This window comes from Perca flavescens, chromosome 16 (genome assembly GCF_004354835.1).
Source record: "Perca flavescens isolate YP-PL-M2 chromosome 16, PFLA_1.0, whole genome shotgun sequence".
NCBI classification, from domain to species: domain Eukaryota; kingdom Metazoa; phylum Chordata; class Actinopteri; order Perciformes; family Percidae; genus Perca; species Perca flavescens.
In genome coordinates, this window is record NC_041346.1 from 19,244,633 (window position 1) to 19,265,431 (window position 20,799).

General features: G+C 40.3%; 1 protein-coding gene across 6 annotated transcripts in view; it reads left to right on the forward strand.

The window, feature by feature from the left end:
• rgs3a (regulator of G protein signaling 3a) overlaps nt 1-20,799 on the forward strand; it is a 154,788-nt gene that overhangs the window by 82,982 nt on the left and 51,007 nt on the right. For 5 of the 6 annotated variants that reach the window (XM_028600957.1, XM_028600961.1, XM_028600959.1 and 2 more), the window contains one exon: nt 4,518-4,652. In XM_028600957.1, coding sequence (XP_028456758.1) covers nt 4,518-4,652 — 135 coding nt within the window. Of the gene's footprint in view, nt 1-4,517; nt 4,653-20,677; nt 20,793-20,799 lie in introns of those variants that run through there. The other variant, XM_028600963.1, reaches the window with a different exon arrangement.

Consider the following 20,799-nt stretch of genomic DNA (forward strand, 5'->3'; position numbering starts at 1 on the left):
GTTGCTAGAGTTGCAGCCTGGATCACTGACCGGATGCTGTTTAATGCCAAGAAACAACATGACCTTAACATGAAAATCCCCATAGATCTGCTTCCACAGAGATTCCAGTGAATTCCTTTCAAACTCAAAACAGTCCAAATGTTGAAGGCGATTTGGACCCAATGTGAATATGATGTTATTTTATTAAGATGAATTATGATTTAAAGTTACTGGTATTTTTTGTCTTAACTCTAAAAGAAAAACAAACACTTGAAAGCATCACAAAAGTGAAGTAGCACTTCAATCTGCTTCAAACTAAGAGACAGCTGTTCTTGCAGCACCAACAGCATAGAAATCTCCAGCTGACTCCAGACGATTCCTCCCTAAAACATGTGGTCTGTGACCAGCTGTCAACAATTTACTCATTTGCTGGCATGGCTGATTATTTTGGTCTTATGTAATGCGATGATGTGCAAGTCACTATCAGGAAAACTATCCCAGATAGCTGCAATAATGCACAGTTGAGCAGCACAGCACAAACATGTGTAGTAATGATAAACAAGCAAGAGAAGGAAATTGATTGCTGGAATTGTTAGCTAGAGACAAATAAATCATCATGAATAGTCTCCGAGCACAGCATAATTCATTTTGAAGATGTGATGCAAAAGGAAATGCACTACTGTGTATGCTGTATTACTCATAATAAGAGTGACCTTTATGTTATTCTACATCTGTCTGTCCCCCCCCTTCTCTCTTAACCAAAGACATATAGGGGAAGATGTCATTAAGTGGTTTACAGTATAGTACGGACCATGTACCTATATATTTACACACCAAGGCTGTGTAAACATACACACTTCCTCTCTTTGACAGATTAGGATGTAAGCCCTCATTCAGCTCTGAGACCTGTGCTTCGCTATGACTCACGGATTCCCAGCTGGTTACCTTTTTGTCTTTATTTTTTTTTTATCACGTTACGTTGCAAAGGCTCCAGGAAGACTGTATTGTAAGAGTTTAAACTGGTACTTTAAAGCTGGGTGATGCCTCTGGGACTGTAAATTGCTCCATCGCAGGTGTGTTTTCTCTATTTGAGACAGTGGGGAGTTGCCTTGAAAAACCTGTCCATATAAGGCAATGTTTTGAGTGTTTGCATTATTTTTAAGGTATTACTCATTCAAAATAATTATTAACTGAGGCTCCAAGAATATGGAAGACAGAGAAAGAGAGAACTCTTATCTTAATCAGAACTAAGTACATCACATATGACTTATGTGAAAATTGAAAATGCATTACTGGCATATATTTGTTTGTGTATGTGTGTGTGTGTGTGTGTGGGGGGCGTCTGTTTGGGGTGTTGGGTTGCATGTGTGTTAAATGTCTGACATTAACATATGTCATTAGCATTGCATGATTAAAGGTTTGTTGGCTTGGGTTGTGACCATGTCTCATTTAAAAAAATAAAATTGCACACTGCTCCACCTCAATTTGGTGCGTGCATAAGTAGTGTCGCTCTCCTCTCTTTAGGCAACTCTGAAATGAAGTGATATCAATTAGTCAGTTCGCTTGTAATGCCATTAGCTAATTAAAGTAGAAAAAGTCCTTTCATTTCAGTCTTCATCACTGACCTGATAAGGGGATTGAGCAAAAGTCGGGGGAATTAGCAGAGGTCATTGGGATCATCTTGGAACCATGAAGGTCTATACTAAATGATGCTTGAGGAAAATTGACAGGATCATCAAAGGATTTATCATCTGGGGACCATTATCGTTTGTACAAAATGTAATGACAATCCATCCAGTAGTTGTTGAGATAGTATATACAGTATATGCCATAGAGTACAAAGAACCCTGCATTCTTTGTGATCACAGCCTTACATTTCAAGAAAGCAATAATCTATTCTGAAAACGTAACCTTTTCAGGGACCAAGGGATACAGGATTTGTTCCAGCTTGATGACCGTGCTCTCTTCACTTTACCCACGCAGGTCTGAGGAGTTTTTTGCTGACCTTCCCTGACCCATAGAAAAATAACCTTAAATAGAGTTATGAGATTTTCACTGACAGCAGTACCATAAGGGTTTGTCGGGGGCTAGTTGTTTACATTGAAGTCAGCATGTGCATGTGTTTGCATGTGTTGCATGTATTATGGCCTCTGCTGCACCCTTATAGACTCAGATTCAGTCCAAATGATGGATATCAAACAATATCAACATTGATTTCTGTCCGCTCTGAAAAAGCCCTTATTTTATCATCTCGTGGTGCAATTGAAAACAGTAAGGCATAATTTCATAAAGGCTTTTGCTATCTAACCTGCTTATCTATCTTGTTTTTGTCTCTTTATTTCTACACTTTTGACTTGAAAACGTCTCTTTTTACATCCTTTTTTTTTTATGATTTGGCAACAAAATATTCTGTTCCCTTTCTACCTAAAAGTCAACACTTTCCATTTACAAACAACTGTGCCTTGTATGCAGTATATTTTATTCTGCATCAAGGAAAATCAGTCTTGACATTGCTACCATTAATGCAGGCTTTAAATGCCTTTTATTCTACATTAGCATCACTAACACTGACAAGGATTTAACCACCAAACACTTTGTGCCACGATACCCTAGCAGCAGCAGCAGCAGCAGCAGCAGCATCCCCATCTTCAACAGGACATTGAGTGACATTGAAATAGACAGATAGTCAGAGGGATGGCAACGCAGCATGGCATGCAATAGCCCATGCAGCCAGGAAACAGGCAAATAAAAAATCCCATTATGATTCACCACTGACCAGGCCACTAAGCGTCAAGAAAAGCCCAGAGGACTCCGGTCAATCTCTGAAGACATGCACAAAATGGAAAAGTCCTATTTATAGCCTGACTTGTTCACAAAAATACACAAATACATACAAATGTTTTTCCCTGACACCGCCAGAAGCAGAGCAACCGAGGTAGAAGTGAATTATCAAATGGGAAAGCGGAGAATTTAAAAATTGTGCTTGAGCACAAAAGGTTCCTTTCATTATATACTTTAATCAGAAAAGTCCAGAATGGGCCCCTAGTTAGCTCAACTGGTAGAGCAGGCGCTCATATTTAGAGGTTTACTCCTCAACACAGCAGCCGCAGGTTTGATTCCGACCTGTGGCCCTTTGCTGCAGGTCATTCCCCTTCTCTCTCCCCTTTCAAGTGTAAGTTGTCCAACAAATGCCCAAAAAATAATCTAGTACGGAATAATGACAACTTTTCTTCAACTGAATATGCCAGCAAATGTGGATAAAAGGAGCTGATGTGAGTGTGTATGGGTGTTAGAGTGCCCAAATGACTAGGTAGGGATTTTGTAGTTGGTACCCTGAGAACCATATGTTTTGTGTCTATGGACTGTCAAATTAGAAACGTGCTGTACCTGTGTGCACTGAATTATATAAGTCTGTACTGTATGTGTGAGGAGATGAAATGAGGAGGCATTTACTACATTCAGTATTTCCACTGATGCCCAAACGGTGCTTTGTTGCCATTGTAAAAGGTGTGTAAGGTCATGAAGTAGTCTAAAGAATGTGAAGGAGCTAGAATTTGGCCCATAAATTAGGAATAATTTATTTTTAAAAACAATTACATTGACGCCACTGGAAAGAGAAATAAACTTGTCTGCTATACAGATATACTGTTTTTTATTAACTCTCTTCCTTAAACATTAGCAGCTCTTCTCAGAAGCCAAATTAGGATTTTGACCAAAAATACACATTAAATGAGTTGTGTTTTATATAAAAGATTCATAGGATCTGTCTTTTATCAAAAGTGCATTGCTGGCATCATGACCAAAAAACAAATGGGGCCATTAAACTATTAGAGATTTAATCTGGACATCAATGAGTTCAAACTGATTTTGGATGTCCTGGAGAGTCAGCCGAGGGGTATTTATGTCCTTTTTGAGTGAACAGCTATTTCACCAAGCTCTGCAAACAATTTAACCTCTGCTTGTTAAATATTTATTCTCATGTATTTCCCAGCAGGGGTGTATTGATTTGTACTCTTTTGGGAGTGCTATTGTTCACATAATCATTTTGTCAGCATATCAAATTCTGCCTGAAGTGGATACTAGCTATTATCTAATTTCACTAATGCTAGCATTTTTGCTACCCAGAGGGCTGTGCCATTGTCTTAACTGGCTGTGGTGTCATGAAAACAAAGTTCAGATCAGAACTGAACGTGCAAAAAGAAAAGTCTGAGGTGAAACATGCCGACAATGACACACAATGATACTGTACATCTGACGGATTAAACTCTTTTGTTAGTCCATATCCTATTTTAAAGCACTCACTGCTCTCTCATCTCACACACACACACACACACACACACACACACACATTTACATTCATACTTCCTGGTGTAATCCTCTCATTTGTACTCTCATGCTCTACTCATTTTAAACCCTTTCCCTATCCAAAGATCAGGAGACACTTCTTCACTCCTCTGACGGTAGATGCCTAATTGCCTACTGTCTTTTCCTCCACCCCTCTTGCTTTTCTCTCTCTCTCTCTCTCTCTGTGTCTCTAGAAGTGTGACTGCCTGCTTAGCCTGGAAGCCTATTCAGCCGACCAGAAGCGCCGCGTGTGTCAGTGCCTGAAGGACAACATTGACAAGCAGCTCCAGCTTCACAGGAGGGAGCCTTCCTTTCCGCATTTTGAGCAGGTATGCCACATTGACACGCAGATCTAGGAGCATTTCCAATTTCATTTGAAGCCAAAGATGAATCAGTAAACACATGAACACATGGGAATGCATATATTTGTACATGCCCCCATCACAGATACCCTGTGAAAACCACACACTTCCAAGCATATACAGTACATGCACTTTCCCGCAGCTCATCATCTCCATCGTTATGATTTTCCACTTAGTTCTTACATTTCTTTGGGCAGGTTTAATGCTGCCTTTATCCGGCTGCATTGGGATAGTTGCACTGCTTTAGTTGAGTGTCAACTCAGTGCATTTTAAGTCCTGCTTGGCTCTGTTTAGGTATGTTTATAAGAGGGATATTTGCAAGCAAAAGCAGGTTTCTGTTGCTGCACTGAGTTTAGTTTATATATATATATATATATATATATATAGCAGATATGCAGCAACATTAGCATTCAATTGGATTCCTGTTTTTGTTCACCTGATGATTTTCATTATGCACTCTCCTTGTAGCTCTGTCTTTGGTCTCTACCAACCCCTGATGGAAATGTGGCTCTTTAGCTGCTAAATGCTTCACCATGTAGCTATAGTACTAACTTTCTCTGCTGTTTGATGCTGGGCATTTTTTTTTTTTTGCTTTTTGGCTTAAAACAGCTGTCTGCTGTGACCAAACATAATGCTATGACAGAGAACCAGAGTTGCAGAGTTGAGTGATAGTTCTCTGTGGGTTCATCACTACAGGCGACCACATTAAACACAATTATTGATTTCAGCTGCTCGTCTCTTCTGACAAATCACCTTTGTAGACCTGTTATACTTTTTGGATGCATTGAAATGGATCAAATAAAAGCAGTGAGTTTAATCCCCTATTTGTAATGTAGCACAATTGCAGTGCATGTGGCTGTTATGGATGCACTGTTGATCTTAAAGTGCTCACTGGGCTCACTTGAGTGCCCTGATTAAGAGGGTGGCTGCTGGGGAGCTGTGAATGAGATGACTGTGGCACAATTTTTAAGCATTACCTTTGGAAATGTACTCAGATATATGCACACAGACACACAGAGACACACACACACACACACACACACACACACACACACACACACACACACACACACACACACACACACACACACACACACACACACACACACACACACACACACACACACACACACACACACACACACACACACACACACACACACACACACACACACACGTCAGGTTCTCTCATGCCTATTTGTGGAAATTTTTATGTAAGCTGTTTGAGGGAGTTCTTACAAAAAACCTTGGACCAAATAAATACATTCATGTGGAACAGTATTCAGAGTTGTGAAGGTGTAATTTGCATTTAATTGTCTAGATTTTAGCTTTTTTCTTTTCTTAATTTTTACTTTTATTTTGGATGAACAGGAGATAGCCCATTCACGTCATCAATTTCAAAGTAGTCCAACCCAGTTTATTTGAGTTTAGCTGAAAGGTGATTAAAAGGGATAAATAGCCTTGTGTATAGATGCCACACCTGTTGTTCATTAGGGGTTCATTTCATCAGCACATGAAAGAGAGAAAGAGAGAGAGGGACAAGCCGACAGTCTTTCATGCTTTTCTCTCTCTGCAAAAGCTTCAGGATGAGACCTGATCACTTAGAAGTGTAAGTGACTCAGAACTTGGCCCGTATTTAAATATTTTCCAATATTTAAACTACTTTAGAGAACTTTATGAACTTTGCCTAAGAATTCAACAGATTTAAACATGTAAACACTGTTTCAAAGATAACATACTTAAGCTTCCAAACAATATTTTACTGCTACAGTGTTTTTCTGCAGGAATGTGTGTACACATATTGTAACGTTTCACAGCAACACAATGGACATTGTTCATGTGGCTTTCCTTGCCCGTTTCCTGCCATGATCATTGTCAATTATGTACATTCGGCTTAATGGATGAACACAGTTACACACACTGTGGTGTTCAATTTGTTCAATAACAAAACAGCTTAGAAAGCACACTAAGTCACGTAAGTCAATGCCATTTATTCTAACTCTATTGACCGAACCCGTATATTGATTAATTTAAACATGGTAAAAAAAAAAAACTGCCCTGATTGATTGCATTTCCAGATTTTAATTAGCAATGATCCTTGCAGGATATTTCCTTGGCCCACATGTTAAAGCTTTCTGTAATTGGTAACTTATTATGCTTATTAAAGCTTTAGTTGTTTACTTTTATAAGAAAGCAAACTAAAGCTTCTTGTGAGTCTCATAAGAGGAGGTAACTGCCTGCTTCACAGGCACGATCCATGCTCCACCACGCTCTTTTGGAAATGTAAACAAAGTTTTTGCCTAATGAAAAAAAACAAAAAAACACCCTGTATATGATATCATTGAGCTAGTTACTACAACCCACAAGCGGACAGTCAAGTGCAGTTTCATATGATGCCCCAACATACCCCCACATTTTAGGGCTCCACAATTAATCACATTTTTTTTAATCGAAATCGCCATACGGACTAGCGCAATATTTGTTAAAGACAAAATATGTTTCAAACCATTCTGAATGAAGTATTGTGATGCTCCCTCCCTGGAGGGAATGCTAATTTTTGTATCATTATTCTCATTTTGATTTTCATATTCTTCAATCATATCGCAATCGCAATATCAGTCAAAATAATTGACTATATTAAATATATTTTTATATCATTTTGTGCAGCCCTAATACATTTATGAAATGAAATAGACATATTACATACCTGAGGGCCAATTCGGGATTGGTTTTGAATCATTTATAATCTGAAATTTGTCTCCATCTGTTGAAAGCCCGACCGTTGTCTGTCATTTTCCCTTTTAGCTTTTAGTTGTTCTTCGTTTAATTTCCTTTTTTCTGTAATGGCCCTGCCCCAGAATTAGCACAGATTAACAGATAACTTCTAAAATAAAATTAAAATACAATTAGACCTATATAAAGATATCTCCTGCTACCTTTTACATGGCTGGATACTCACTAACACTTGTTATACCGCAATCTGTGACCCATCAGTGTTACTATAGAGCCGGTCTGCCTGCCGTAAATCATTTTGTGACTTTGCGGGAAAAATCAGACACAGGCAAAGGCATTAATAAAAACTATATTAAAATAGCTTTCTTTTTACTGTTAGTCTTGTTTGCTGTTACAGGTTAGTTATTAGAACCTTTTACTGTAATCTTGTATTCAGTGGAAATCTGAACAATGTCCTGAAGGCAAGGGGAATACATGCTTAATCATAACATTTTACATCTTGACAAATTAGTTCACTTTTGATTGCATTTCTCCAGAGTACCTTAGAGGCAAATAGTTTGTATTCAGTCAACTCCAAATGTGTTTAATTATATGCAAATCAACTTTGTCAAGAAGAGAAGAGATTGCCTTTTTATTATCGTATCTGATACATAGGAGCCTTTAAAAACCAAAGTATCCTTTGGGTATTTTCACATTTGCGAAAGGAGGACACATTCCTATAGACACATGTAGCGTAGTGTAGACACATGTGGGCCATGTCCTTGCACAGACAACCACTGCATTAGATAAATACAGCTAAAAAAAACAAAGGGTTAGGTTTACACAACAAGATTGCAAAAATGCAGCAATGTCCCCTTCATAGATATAATGATAAACATGTACACCTTATCCACAAAGGTTTGTAAGATGTTAAGAGTTCATCTCAGAGAATGTTCCAATAATTCATCATGGAGGAATATTTCTTTGGTAGTGTTTAAATAACTTAATTTCTGCCCCATTGTTAAAACTGAGTCAACACTAGGCAACTTACTGAATAGAGTGTATATTTGATGCACTGTGTCCCTGTCAGTGAGTGAGAATTGCAGCAAAGGAGCTTTAGAAAATTACCCACTCCATACTCCTTGTATCAAAAAACGGCATTTGTCCTCTCATGCACAAAGCTAAGTAAATCCAAACTTCGCTGAAGCGTGCACTTTACTCAAGAGTTATCTTCAAGTGTGCAGAGAGGACAGAATCCACTCCAAAAGGGAAAACACAAATTTCTGTAGAAATCCCACCCATTCTACCTACTGACGTTACTTTGTTCATTCATGTTTTTCCAATAAATGGGGTTACTCCGTCACAGTATTCTTGTCTGCAGCTGCCCCAGTTCCTCTAGTTCCTGAACGCTTTGAATGCTTCCCGTTGGAATTTATTTTTTACTTTAGATACTTCTAATCCTCCAGTCCCTCTGTGAGTGGGGCATGATGGGAGTTTGCCAGTTTCTATTTTGTTTGAAGCTTCATTTAAAGTCAGCAGATGTTAAACAGAGAATTTTGGGTGAATGTTTATGATGACTAACGCCATCTTTAATAACTGATGCCTCTCTTTCTCTCTGGCTGTTTCACTTTGTCAGCAGCGCATCGTGAAAGAAATAAAGACAGAATAGTCTGACATGAAGTCATAGATACCACAAAATATCTTGCAGCAAAGTGGTCCATGATTTAGATCAGAGGTGGTCAAGGGGATGAGATAGTTATGGATGTTAGTCAATGTGATGTTATACATCAAAAACATGTACTAGGTTCTCCAGGCAGGGCCCTTGATCAAGGCAATGGCTCAGATCTGGAGTTGGTCCCTGGGCGCTGTCATTGGCTGCCCACTGCTCCCTTGAGGGATGGGTTAAATGCAGAGAATGAATTTCGCTACATGTACGTGTATGTGACAAATAAAGTACCTTTACCTTACCTTACTGTCAGGTGTTACCAGAGGATGACCCGGGACAGAGAACTCCATAAAGATGCAGAGGCAGCTGTCGGGCTTGGAGAATTCGACAAAATATGCTCATTCATTTAAAGACAATTAAAAAACTTTAAAAATTAAAATTAAAAATTGGCAAGTCATGATTTAATGCAAAATGGTAATTTTACATTACATAGATTTTAGGATATTATTTCCACTTTAGTTGATTTCGGTAAAGTATTCAAACTCATTCAGACTGAGTTGTCAACTTGACTTGTTTTGTACAATATTACATTACCAGACTATAAACCGCGGCATTGGTCTCACACTGTTTACATTTTGTGATCACTTTGTTCAATATCTATTTATTTTGCATCGCATATTTCAGAGTGTGACATCACATCCTTTACAGGGGCTGAGTGCGGAGCGGGACTACTGTGACCGTACCTTTAGTGTATTTGAAATCTACTTCAAATTGAAATCAGAAACGTAAAAAAATGTTTTGATGGTCAAGGATCTTTAATCAGAATCAAGGAGTTTTTATCGTAGGATCCTAAATCAGCAATCCAACATGCTCAGTATACAGTTTATAAACCAGTAATTTATAATACATATTGGAACCTTTTTATTTGTTTCTGTACTCATGTACAGAAACAAACGCTTACCCTTGTGATCTGGTACCCCACAGCTATTATAAGCCTGTGAGCTCTTTCCTTGGAAAGCTTCCGGCACATTCTTGTCTGACCAGCATTAGCCACTAAGCTGCTGGAAAAATTAAATTGTTCAGCTGCACACACACACACCCTCAATTGGGAATTAAGGTAGGACTGGCCATTTTTAAAATGGCAGCCGCACTTCATCACACACAGTTAGCATCTGATGAGCAATGCTGGCACTCCTTCTCTGAGTCAGAAGAGAAAAGCAAACTATCTGCTGTAAAAGTTGCATGAATCTATATGAGAGCATGAACAGTGAAAAGAAGATGGCTGCTGCTAATGAACAAACTGTGTATGTAGGGATTTGCAGGCAGCTTGTTCTGTTCTCTCTGGCTGTCTCATTTCAAAATTTATGAGAATCTGTTCAAGCTGCTGAAGTGGTTATAATACAGCATTTATGTTGGATGAAGCAGTCACGCAGTATGACAAGGACCCTATTGCTTCACCTCTCTGTTATACTCTCTTTACTTATTAAAGTTTTGATGAGGAATTTAAAGAAAGTGGTGGTCTCTCCTCTGTCTTTCATTCTACCATGTCTCTCCACCGTAGGCAAACTCGATCAATGATACATGAAGCTCTGGAAAGATAGGAAGTGTCAGTGAATATGCATTTTTTGAGCTGCATATCTCACTACGAGGGCACACTGAATCTCAAGCAGCAACACAAAATAACAAACAGAAAATAAGCTGATGGCTCCACAGGATTTATCAGAAAACTGATCTCCCATTTCGTATATAAAAATGTTGAAAGGCCACACTCACCTGCAGCGTCTTGACACGTATCAGCTTGTCATGATGTGCTGTTGTCCTGCTGTATTTCCCAGCATTGCATTTCCCAGCATTGCATGTCAACTCTTCACAATAGCAGCACATTTACCACATTCAGTCCCCTGATTGGCACATGCTGGCTGTACCTTGCCTGCTTCTTCAGACTGTGACACATTCTGTGTGTGTTAGCGTCAATTGACGTCTAAGACACCCATAAAGCATCGTTACGATTTAGTCATCGATTTTGAGCAGCGGCACCATAAGTCAATGGTCAAAGACTCCTTAAAAATTATTTTCCCAGCATGGGGTCTCACTGGGAGATTGAAGATGTACATGTTTTCTCTCAGAGAATGGGGGGTATGTTATGTGGGAGCAGGGAATGTGGACCCAAACGCAGAGAGAGGGAGGCAGGCAGGCAGGCAGGCAGGAGATGGTCAAACTCAGGGATTTATTAACAAAAAGCGGCAGTACAAAGACTGGGAAACACTCAGAGTCACGCAGAGAAAAACCAAAAGCAACAGACAAATAAGCCACAACAGGCTAACGGCAACACATAGGCAGGAAAGAACAGGAACAAACGCAAAACGATCTGACAAGAGACAAAGGAAACACAGAGGCTAAATACATGAGGTGATGGGTAAATCAGAAACAGGTGAGACAACAGGTGAAGCACATCAGGGTGGGGCAGGACAATCACAAAGGAGGGAAAACACAGGAAGTAAAGTGGACGAGAAAAGACAGGAAACCAGACTATCAAAATAAAACAGGAACCAGAAATAATCACCAACAAACAGGAATGCACAATACAAACGCACAGTTAAAACAGGATAAACAGAAACACACAATGAACAGGGGAATAAGGAACATAAGTATACACAACAGGGAACAGAAATACAGAATAAAAATACAAAACAGCAACAGAAATGTCCACAACCACAACAGGGTAATTGCTTAAAAATCTACTCTTCGTAGCAGAGTAGAATGATAAAAGCAAAGTCACTTTAAGTGTTCTTATTTACAGAAGTTAATGGTGTATACAGGACAATGCAGAGTGAATTTGTGCTGAATCAGAATGAGATTATGGTTTGATGTGTTTTGACAGGACCTGGCAGGACAGTAGAGGAAGCATATAAGAAGTGATAGTCTGCTGTTGCACAGTATGTTGAGACAGCGATAGGGACAGTCATAGGTTTTTAACTTTAGACAGTTGAAGAGAAAGACAGCTTCACTGGTGTACAATAGAAGGCAGTGAGTGACACAGGAGATAGGAGATGAGATGTCCAATGAGGATAGGAGTGAGCAGCGAGTGAGGCTGCTACACTCCTGTCATCTTATCGTAAAGGGGGAATTACAAACATTTCCATGGTACATGCCAAACAAAAGGAACCTAGTGAGAGTCTTTTTGCACCCTTTTTCACCCTTCTATTATATAAAGTCAAATATGGGCAACATCTGTACTGTAGACGCACGTGATTAACATTTATCTCGCTCTCCTTGTTTCTCTGCAACAGACACACACTTTCCCCTTCATTGTCTCTAATTAGACACGGATGAATTCCATTTGTCTTGTCTCTTTTCTTCACACACTTGCACATACACACAACACACAGCACTCTGCATGCTATTTTTGGGACATCCACATTTAGCATAACTGGAGCAGATATGAGGAACCAAGCTGAAACATTTCATGTAGTCATATCATAGTAAAGTTATGACTTGCTTTCTTCTCAATGGTATTTTACGAGATTTCTGCTTCTGAAAAGATGCTTTAATGGCAACAGAGCAGTCTGCTGGTTAGAGAGATCATCTTTCAAGATCTATCTCAAGCGTATCAGAATTGCTTTAGTTCAAGTCTGACTTTTGCATAGAAAGTGTAAAAGATTTGGAGTAAAGTGACGCTATGAAAATGTTCTCCACTCAACCTTTTGTGTTCTTCCATGTTGTCACTAAGGAAGGATATCCAGTCCACTGACTGTTACAGTGCCTTTTTAGTTATTTTGTGTGTGTGAGTGACGAAGTGACGGCACTATCTCAAACTTTCGTTTGCAGACTTCTTGAAAAATATTGAGAAACGCCGGTGTCCTTCAGATAATACTACTGCATATGTGGATATGTCAGTAATGTGAGAGCATATATTATGCTATGTTTGGTGCACTTTCCTCATTCTACAGTACATTAATATGGAGGCTGTAGTTGAGCAAAAAAACAAGAAACCTCATCTGATCTGATGTTTTTTTTTTTTTTTTATCCCTTCTTTGTGTTTTTTTTCTACCTGAGACTCAGTTCTTTACATTTTTTAAATGTATTTCAGCCATTAAGTGCAACTAAGCCATCTTCCATCTTTAGTCTTTCTCTGTCTCTCTTTATCACTGTCTTTGTTTTTCTCTACCTCTCCCTGTCTCTCTGTCAGTTACACACACTTACAGCTCATAGATGTTATTCATTGTGGCCTGTAGTGTAGGATTAATTCCCTTGTTTCTTTTTAAACATTAATGATTTCCCTTTGATGGAGTGGTGTTTGGCTTTATTTTAGCTCACCTTTACTATTCATAACTGTGTTATATGATGGTAATTATGCATCAGCATAGGAGCTGGCACACTCGGGCCTAAGAAGGTACAGCCGTGCATGAAATCCATTCACTGTCAAATTTAATTATGTGCATTCTTTAGTCCAAAAGATAACGTTTGCTCCACTGAGAATGCAATGGACCTGGGAAAACAGTTGAATTTGCAAATAACTTTTATTAATTGTTTTTCCATTTCTGATTAGTAAAAGTGTTTGATGACAGTAGAGAACTTTAAAACATCCTGCCACTAATTAACAAGAAACTAGGCTAAAGTGCTGGAAGCAGTCGAAATTGGCAACCATTGAAATATAGTTGGCATTAAGTAGATATTCTACTTTTTTAGATCAGAGAGTCAATCATTACTTTATGCTTTACCCGGAAATGTTTTTTTTGAAAATACCAGTGAGGGGAGACAGTGGTCTGTGCAGTGTAATCGACAAGGTTTAAAATAGCTATTTGAAAAGCCCATTATTTATTAGCACATGATATGATTAGATAAGGCCCGATGAATAGCTTACATGGCTGCCCTCAGGTCTGATGCAGACACATGGTCATTGTAACAGGCTGTATGTGTGTGTGTGTGTGTGTGTGTGTGTGTGTGTGTGTGTGTGTGTGTGTGTGTGTGTGTGTGTGTGTGTGTGTGTGTGTGTGTGTGTGTCTTATTAGGTGTGAAAGACATGGCCCTTAACATCCTGCTCTTTGATAGGTTTTGATTCAGTGCTTTGATTTGCGAGGGAACAACTTCTAAAAATAGCATGTAGAGGAAGAGAGTGTGAGAGAGAGAGGGAGAGAGAGGAAAAGAGAGAATGAGTGAGGGAGAGCGAGAGAAAGAAGGACGTTGACTGCTTTGGTCTTCAGAGAGTTAATTGCATTTGATCTTTCCATCACTTTCTCTACATTTTCAGTACTTCATAATTTTACAATCCCTCCTTTCACTCTCACATTTTTGTCTCACTCCCGATTCCAAGTCTCATCCTTCACCAAATCCCTCTTTACTTTTTACCCTCTCTCTCTCTCTCTCTCTCTCTCTCTCTCTCTCTCTCTCTCTCTCTCTCACTCTCTCCCGTCTTTTGCACACACGCTGAAACGTGCATTATTACCGAGCTGGGACTGCAGCAACAACACCGACAAGACACAGAACAAGAGGAGCGCTTACACATCCAGACAAACGGACAGGAAAAAAAAAGATCACATATGGTCACATTGTATTAGCAGCCTGTCTCTATTCGCACAGCACACATGCTCTGTCAGTGAGTGTATCTGTGGATGAACTGTGCCATTCTTTTTCGCACTCTGGGACACAAACCAATAAAACCACACACTCAAACACACTAAGCGTCCAGATGCCTGTGTCTAAGGTAATGTACTGTTATCTTTTGTACTGGTATGAAGGTCAAACGGAGAGCTCTTTCTGGAGACTTCTGGTGGCGTCCCTATAGTTGAGATCAGTATTATTGTCTTTGTGTGTTTGCATGATTATTACTGCAAATAGGGTTTATATAAATTTCACAGTTTATGTTGTGTGCGTAAGTAGCACTATTTGCACGCTGCGATAACTACTGTTCTACAAATGCTGTCTGAGGTGAAGTCCCAACTGTTTTTACATTAGTCACATTTATTTCACGCTGCACAGTAATTGTTTCCTTTGACATTGACATGTTTTTATTTCTGGTATCTTGGTTCCAGTAAGCATGAATATCTTCTTACTCTTTTCTGAATTAAAAAATTCATGTACCAGTCATTCCATTTTTGTGCAGGATTGAGACAGACGTTTGGTGTTTGTTCTGTTGTGAATTGTTCTTTAGTGAATTAAGGCTCATGTAGCTCCACAGGCAGATCATTTAAACACTTGACTATCTTTGGGTGCCTTATTGCTTACTGTCTAAGTTTGCATTGTTAATGTTGACTTAGTATCCGTGTAATTGTGGCAAACACTTTTGAGTTCATGTTTTTGCCCTTTCAGTAATTATTGAACGGTTACGGTTACAATCTGTCAGGATTTTTTGTAAGTGGACCCAAGCTCAGAACATAGACAGTAATGTAGATGAAGTTTAACAGGTTTATTGCAATGTTACTGAGGGGCAAGAGGCCTGAGAGCTAGAGAGTGGAGCCAGGAACCTCAGGCAAGTGGCCTGGGGGCAGAGCACAGAGTGGAGGACGGTAGGGCCGATGTGCGGAGCAGGTCTGGTGGGCAACCAGGAGGCAGGGGCTGGGGTATGGTCAGGAGGACGGAGCTGCTCTGGTGGAGGACCTTGAGGTCAGCCCGGAGGTCGGTGACGGGACCTTTATAGAGGTTGAAGATGGGATCCTACTGGAGGATGGCCATGGAGATGGGACCCCTGTGGAGGACGACCACGTAGGCTAAAGAACTCTGGAGGGGGGCCACGCCTTCTCTTTGGGACTCCACGTGCCTCGTGAAAATCGCAAGGCGAGCTCCCTCAAAAGATGACCACTGGACATTAGGGCCGGCCTACAACCTCACGCTGCGATACATATAAAAATACAGAGGCCACAATATATATCGCAATACACGTTGAATTGAAATGACCATGTCCTACGCAGAATTTGTTGCTGTTGTTTATTATTCTGTTTTTAATTAGTAATACGTTAATACATGCAAATTACATTTAAAATTGAAAATGCTTGAATAAATGTTTTAATTGAAACATGCGCTGTTTGTGTAATGTGGATTGGCCTTTGCTGCCACTCTATTGTGCCCTGCACCCATAGGTCGTTTTTCTTTTTCTAAACTGCCGTCACAGCATTTGCTGCTGTATCGATACAGAAGCATTTGCATCAGCAACTAGTAGGTCATAATATAGTGCCTTCGATTTGGAGCACAGCCCTACCGGACGTTAGGGTGGCTCCTTAACTTGCCCAGAGAGTTCAGGGAACAGGGGGGCTAACCACACTAGGACAGGAAAGAGGGGGAATAGCCGCATCAGGACAGGAGAGCAGCAGACTGGCTGCAACAGGACAGAAGGGACAGCAAGCTCAACAGGACAAGAAGGGCAGCAGACTGGAGTAAAGATGTAGGCTAACAGGCCGGTGTGCATGGGAGACAGGAGACACGTGTCAACGTCAACACAGGCATACTGCGCAGGCGTCTACACTTGGGTTTCAACACTATTCAACGGACATTGCTGCAGTGTTCATGTTTAAAGCCCCAGTGTGTAACATTTGTAGTTGTTCATTATCAAAATCTGTATTGCCCTTCACAAACTTGTCCTTTTTCATGAATATTGACCACCACCATCAATTTCACATATTCCTATTAGCTTGGAATTTTACATTTGCGCTTGCATGAACAGGGGTAGACGCTCCAGAATGATGCGCCATCTTGAAATACGTTAGCCGGTAAGGGACATACAGGCTATACTGCTCCGCCTTTCGCGTTTTCGACTCACAGCTGCTGCTAATGGGTCTCGTCACTTCCCGGCCCCGGCAAGTTTGGAGGACCACACATATTCAAAATCCAAATTTCAGGAACAGGAGTCTTCTTCTTTGCCCAGAGAAAGAAAATGGATATTGAAAAGAGCAAGAGACCGGCGTCATCAGAAAAAAAGAGTGAACATTGGAGCTGCTTTGGAGGCACACACCAAATCCCAACTAGTTAATTATCCTCCGGCCCGCTGCAGTCTCCTTTTCTTTCTCTCTCCTTTCCGTCGGGTGGCGCGCGTGCCTGCTCGTGGTGTGAAGCGCGCGTCCGCGCCACTCTCAAACATGCCCTCCAGCAACCACAGCTGATAGATGGCCTTTTGTACACCTTTGCTTTTTGAAGTGTGAAGGCTACCGTAGCTGCAATACGTACTGTGAACTGCGTGGCGAAGAGTTGAGTTGATTGCGATATATGATCTCAATGCTAGATGGGAGAAATTCTTACACAATGTAGCTTTGACATACTCTGCTACATGCTGTACTGTCAGAGAAACCTGTATTCTTGGTTGCCCATGTTTATTATTTCTCCCCAATTTCGTATTGCATGTTTTATTGTGTGGTTGTGTTTTAGAAGCCTTTATTGGTGATTTTGCAACACCCCATAACAGTCATTTCACTGTTACATTTAGCTGCATGCTACTGTCATGGAAACCTGTAAACCTGTGTTGTTAATTTCTGCGATGGTCTGTCTCTGCTGGGTCTATGTTGGCCATATCGTCAGGATTGTTCGTAAGCACAGACACAGACAAGGATGCCGATGAAGTGTAACTGGCTTATTGCATTGTTACTAGTAGATGGTGATGGGTTGAAGTGAGGGGATGACTGGAGACGGCAGAGGAAAGAGAAGGAATGGAGAGCGGAAGGGTGGCATGGCAGGCAGAGGAAGCAGTGGAGTGATTGTCAGCAAGCAGGCAGACTGGCAGATGTGCAGACAGGCAAACAAGAATACTGGAGCACAGGGAACAAACATGCATTAACTTGGGTAACAAACACACAAGGAAAACTCTAGATTCTACATATACTATAGATACTACAGCTAGCTACCACTGATCTGGCACCGGGTGGGAGAAAAGGTTGATATGCTGGAGAGGTAATGAGCTGATTGCAGGGAAGTGTGTTGGTAGGCAGGGTGTAGGTGAGCAGACACACACACACACACATATACGCACAGAGTGGGAGACATTGAAGCATGAACCTGGGACATTGAAGACACAGGAGGAGTAGGGAACACAGGGAAACACAAGGGAGAGACAGGTACAGCTGTGGCTGTGACACCATCTTGTTATGTGTTGGACATTAACCTCTTAAAGGGTATTGTCAGTGATGGATAGTCGTTGACATGAGCAACTGTGTAAAGAGACAGCAGGTGTCTTTGTCTCCTGCCTTTCATTGTCAAATGTTCCTTGTCACACTGAGGAGATAAAAAAAACGTTTCCCCTGAATAGCATTGAGAGGCTCTTGAGATAACAGAGTGAGAGAAAGGTTAGAGAATAGAGAGAGAGAGAGCGAGAGTACCATGTGGTTCAATTAACCATTCAGGTACAGCAGGTATACATTTGTTTATCTAAGAAGGCACAGACAGGTTTCCATTTAAATAAAGTACAACATTTTTAGCTCAGTTTCCAGAAAATCTGCACAAAAAAAATACTGTAATGCAAATATTAGGATAACAGTAGAAAACAATGTAGAAATCATGATGAAAATATGGCATATCTGTTTCATTCGTGTGTTTATTTGAGGAACGCTACATTCTTCTCATCACGCAGATCTGATGTTTTCGCCTGTTTTTGCCTTTATATTAAGTCTCTTCAGTGGACGTTTAAGTCAAATGCTTCATGTATGTCATGATTTATTTGCTAAGTCTGTTTCCATTGCACTTTGTTGCATTTTCATTTCATCGATATACCAGCTTTTTCTTAGCCAAACGTTTTTCTACCAGATGTTTAGGTTTCTTTATGTGCAAAAAAATGCACATAAAAACACGTGGATCGAAATACACCTACTGATTTAATGCTTCATCTTTTTTTGCCATTCACTTTTGAATATCATACATAGACTTTTTGTGACATGTTATATCAAATAAGTATGAGTGCCGAGCCGACACTGTTCAACGTTTTTATTGAGTTGTTGCATGGTTATTGAGGACCGACTCTTGAACCTCTGCTGCAGTAATACTTTAAAACTGGGTGTCTTTAGGAATAGAACGACCAATATATAAATTGTTTTTATATTTTATTGCCAAAAGTAATAGTACAGCAGTAGCTTTTCCTCTTAGTTACTTCTGAAAATGTAAATGTCTGTATAGACCAACAGTAGAATCCATGCTGCTGAAGTCAGAAGCTGCCATTAGCCTGGCTTAAATGAAAGTGGGCTAACATTTCCCAGCCCTTTTGCAGGGTTCATGAAATCCTTCCGTCTCTGCCTCGTTGAGGCAAAATAATACAAATGGTGCATTGATGTCATCCCAGTCAAGGATATTGTGGCAGGCTATGACTCAGTCGATTACAGAGTGCAAACATATCTATATATAGTCATACAATACGTATATATCGTGACCTATAGACAACAACGATGAAAAGCGATAGTTAATAAACTATGCATTTGAGCAATACATACCATACAAGGCTTTATTCATGTACACATTAAGTTTAATTTTCTTGCTCACATGAATCTTGTAAAGTAGTTTTTTTTTATCTTTTAGTTTATGTAAATGGACTGTTCTTATATAGCGCTTTTCTAGTCTCAACGACTACTCAGAGCGCTTTAACATTGTACAGGAACCATTCACCATTCACACACATTCATACACTGGCCGAGGCTGCCGTACAAGGTGCCACCTGCTCATCAGATACTCATTCACACACATTTACACTCTGATACGCAGCATTGGGGGCAACTCGGGGTTCAGTGTCTTGCCCAAGGACACTTCGACATGGGCACAGCTGCCCCACGTTTATGTCTATGTACAGACTTGCTAAATCTCATCTGTTTGATGTCCAAAGAAAAATGAGCGAGAGTCAGATTTAGAAATGTCAGAAATTAGAAATTTAAGAAGAACTGAATTTAGAAATGTGGCTACAAAACCAGGAAGTATAGTGATGTTTTCCACATTGGCAGTTAGACAAACTTTTTACAGCAAACTTTCGACACACAGATGACCTCTCAGTGTTATGGCTGCTAATAAACAGCCACAGTGTTTAAAACTGTGAGTGTTTTCCTTTTTAAGAGGTTTTTACAATAAAGCCTGCTTCATGTATGTTTACCCTATGACTTTATAGCTGCATTGTGTGTGTCAGACACATGTATGTGTATTTAAATGTGTATTGCACATGTTTGTGTGTGTGTTTACAATGTTTAAAATGTGTCCATTGTGTGCTTTGTGCATCCTGTGGGATCTGACTGTAGTGCCTTAATGTCTTCACAAAGAAATAAAAGGGGGGGCACAAATGGACACAAATGTCAGACAATATTTACGCACACACATCTGTAATCATTGAGACCAGTTAGTATGTTCGGTGAACATACGCACCACGCAGATGTAAGCATATGCTTCTCTCTGAGCTGTGCTGCTCAATTGTCTCTTCTCATTATTTCTATCTCCTCCCTCTTTCCTTCTTACTTGTTTGTGCAGCTTGGGAGTCTACCTTCTTAGCCTCTTGGGCATTTCTCTCTCTCTCTCTCTCTCTCTCTCTCTCTCTCTCTCTCTCTCTCTCTCTCTCTCTCTCTCTTCCCCCGTCTTTCTCTCTCTCTCCTTCGCTCTTTGTGCATGCACTGTTCAGTTGGCCTAGCCCACACTGACAGAATCACACACACCAGACCAGCTATCCAGCCGCAAACACTCACACAACAGTTTGACAGAGGAAGTAGGCCACTTTAATGGGGATGTGTGAAGTGGCTGTATCTGCCATAAGTGGATTGTAACCTGGAACTGCTTCCTCTTGCCAGGTAGGGT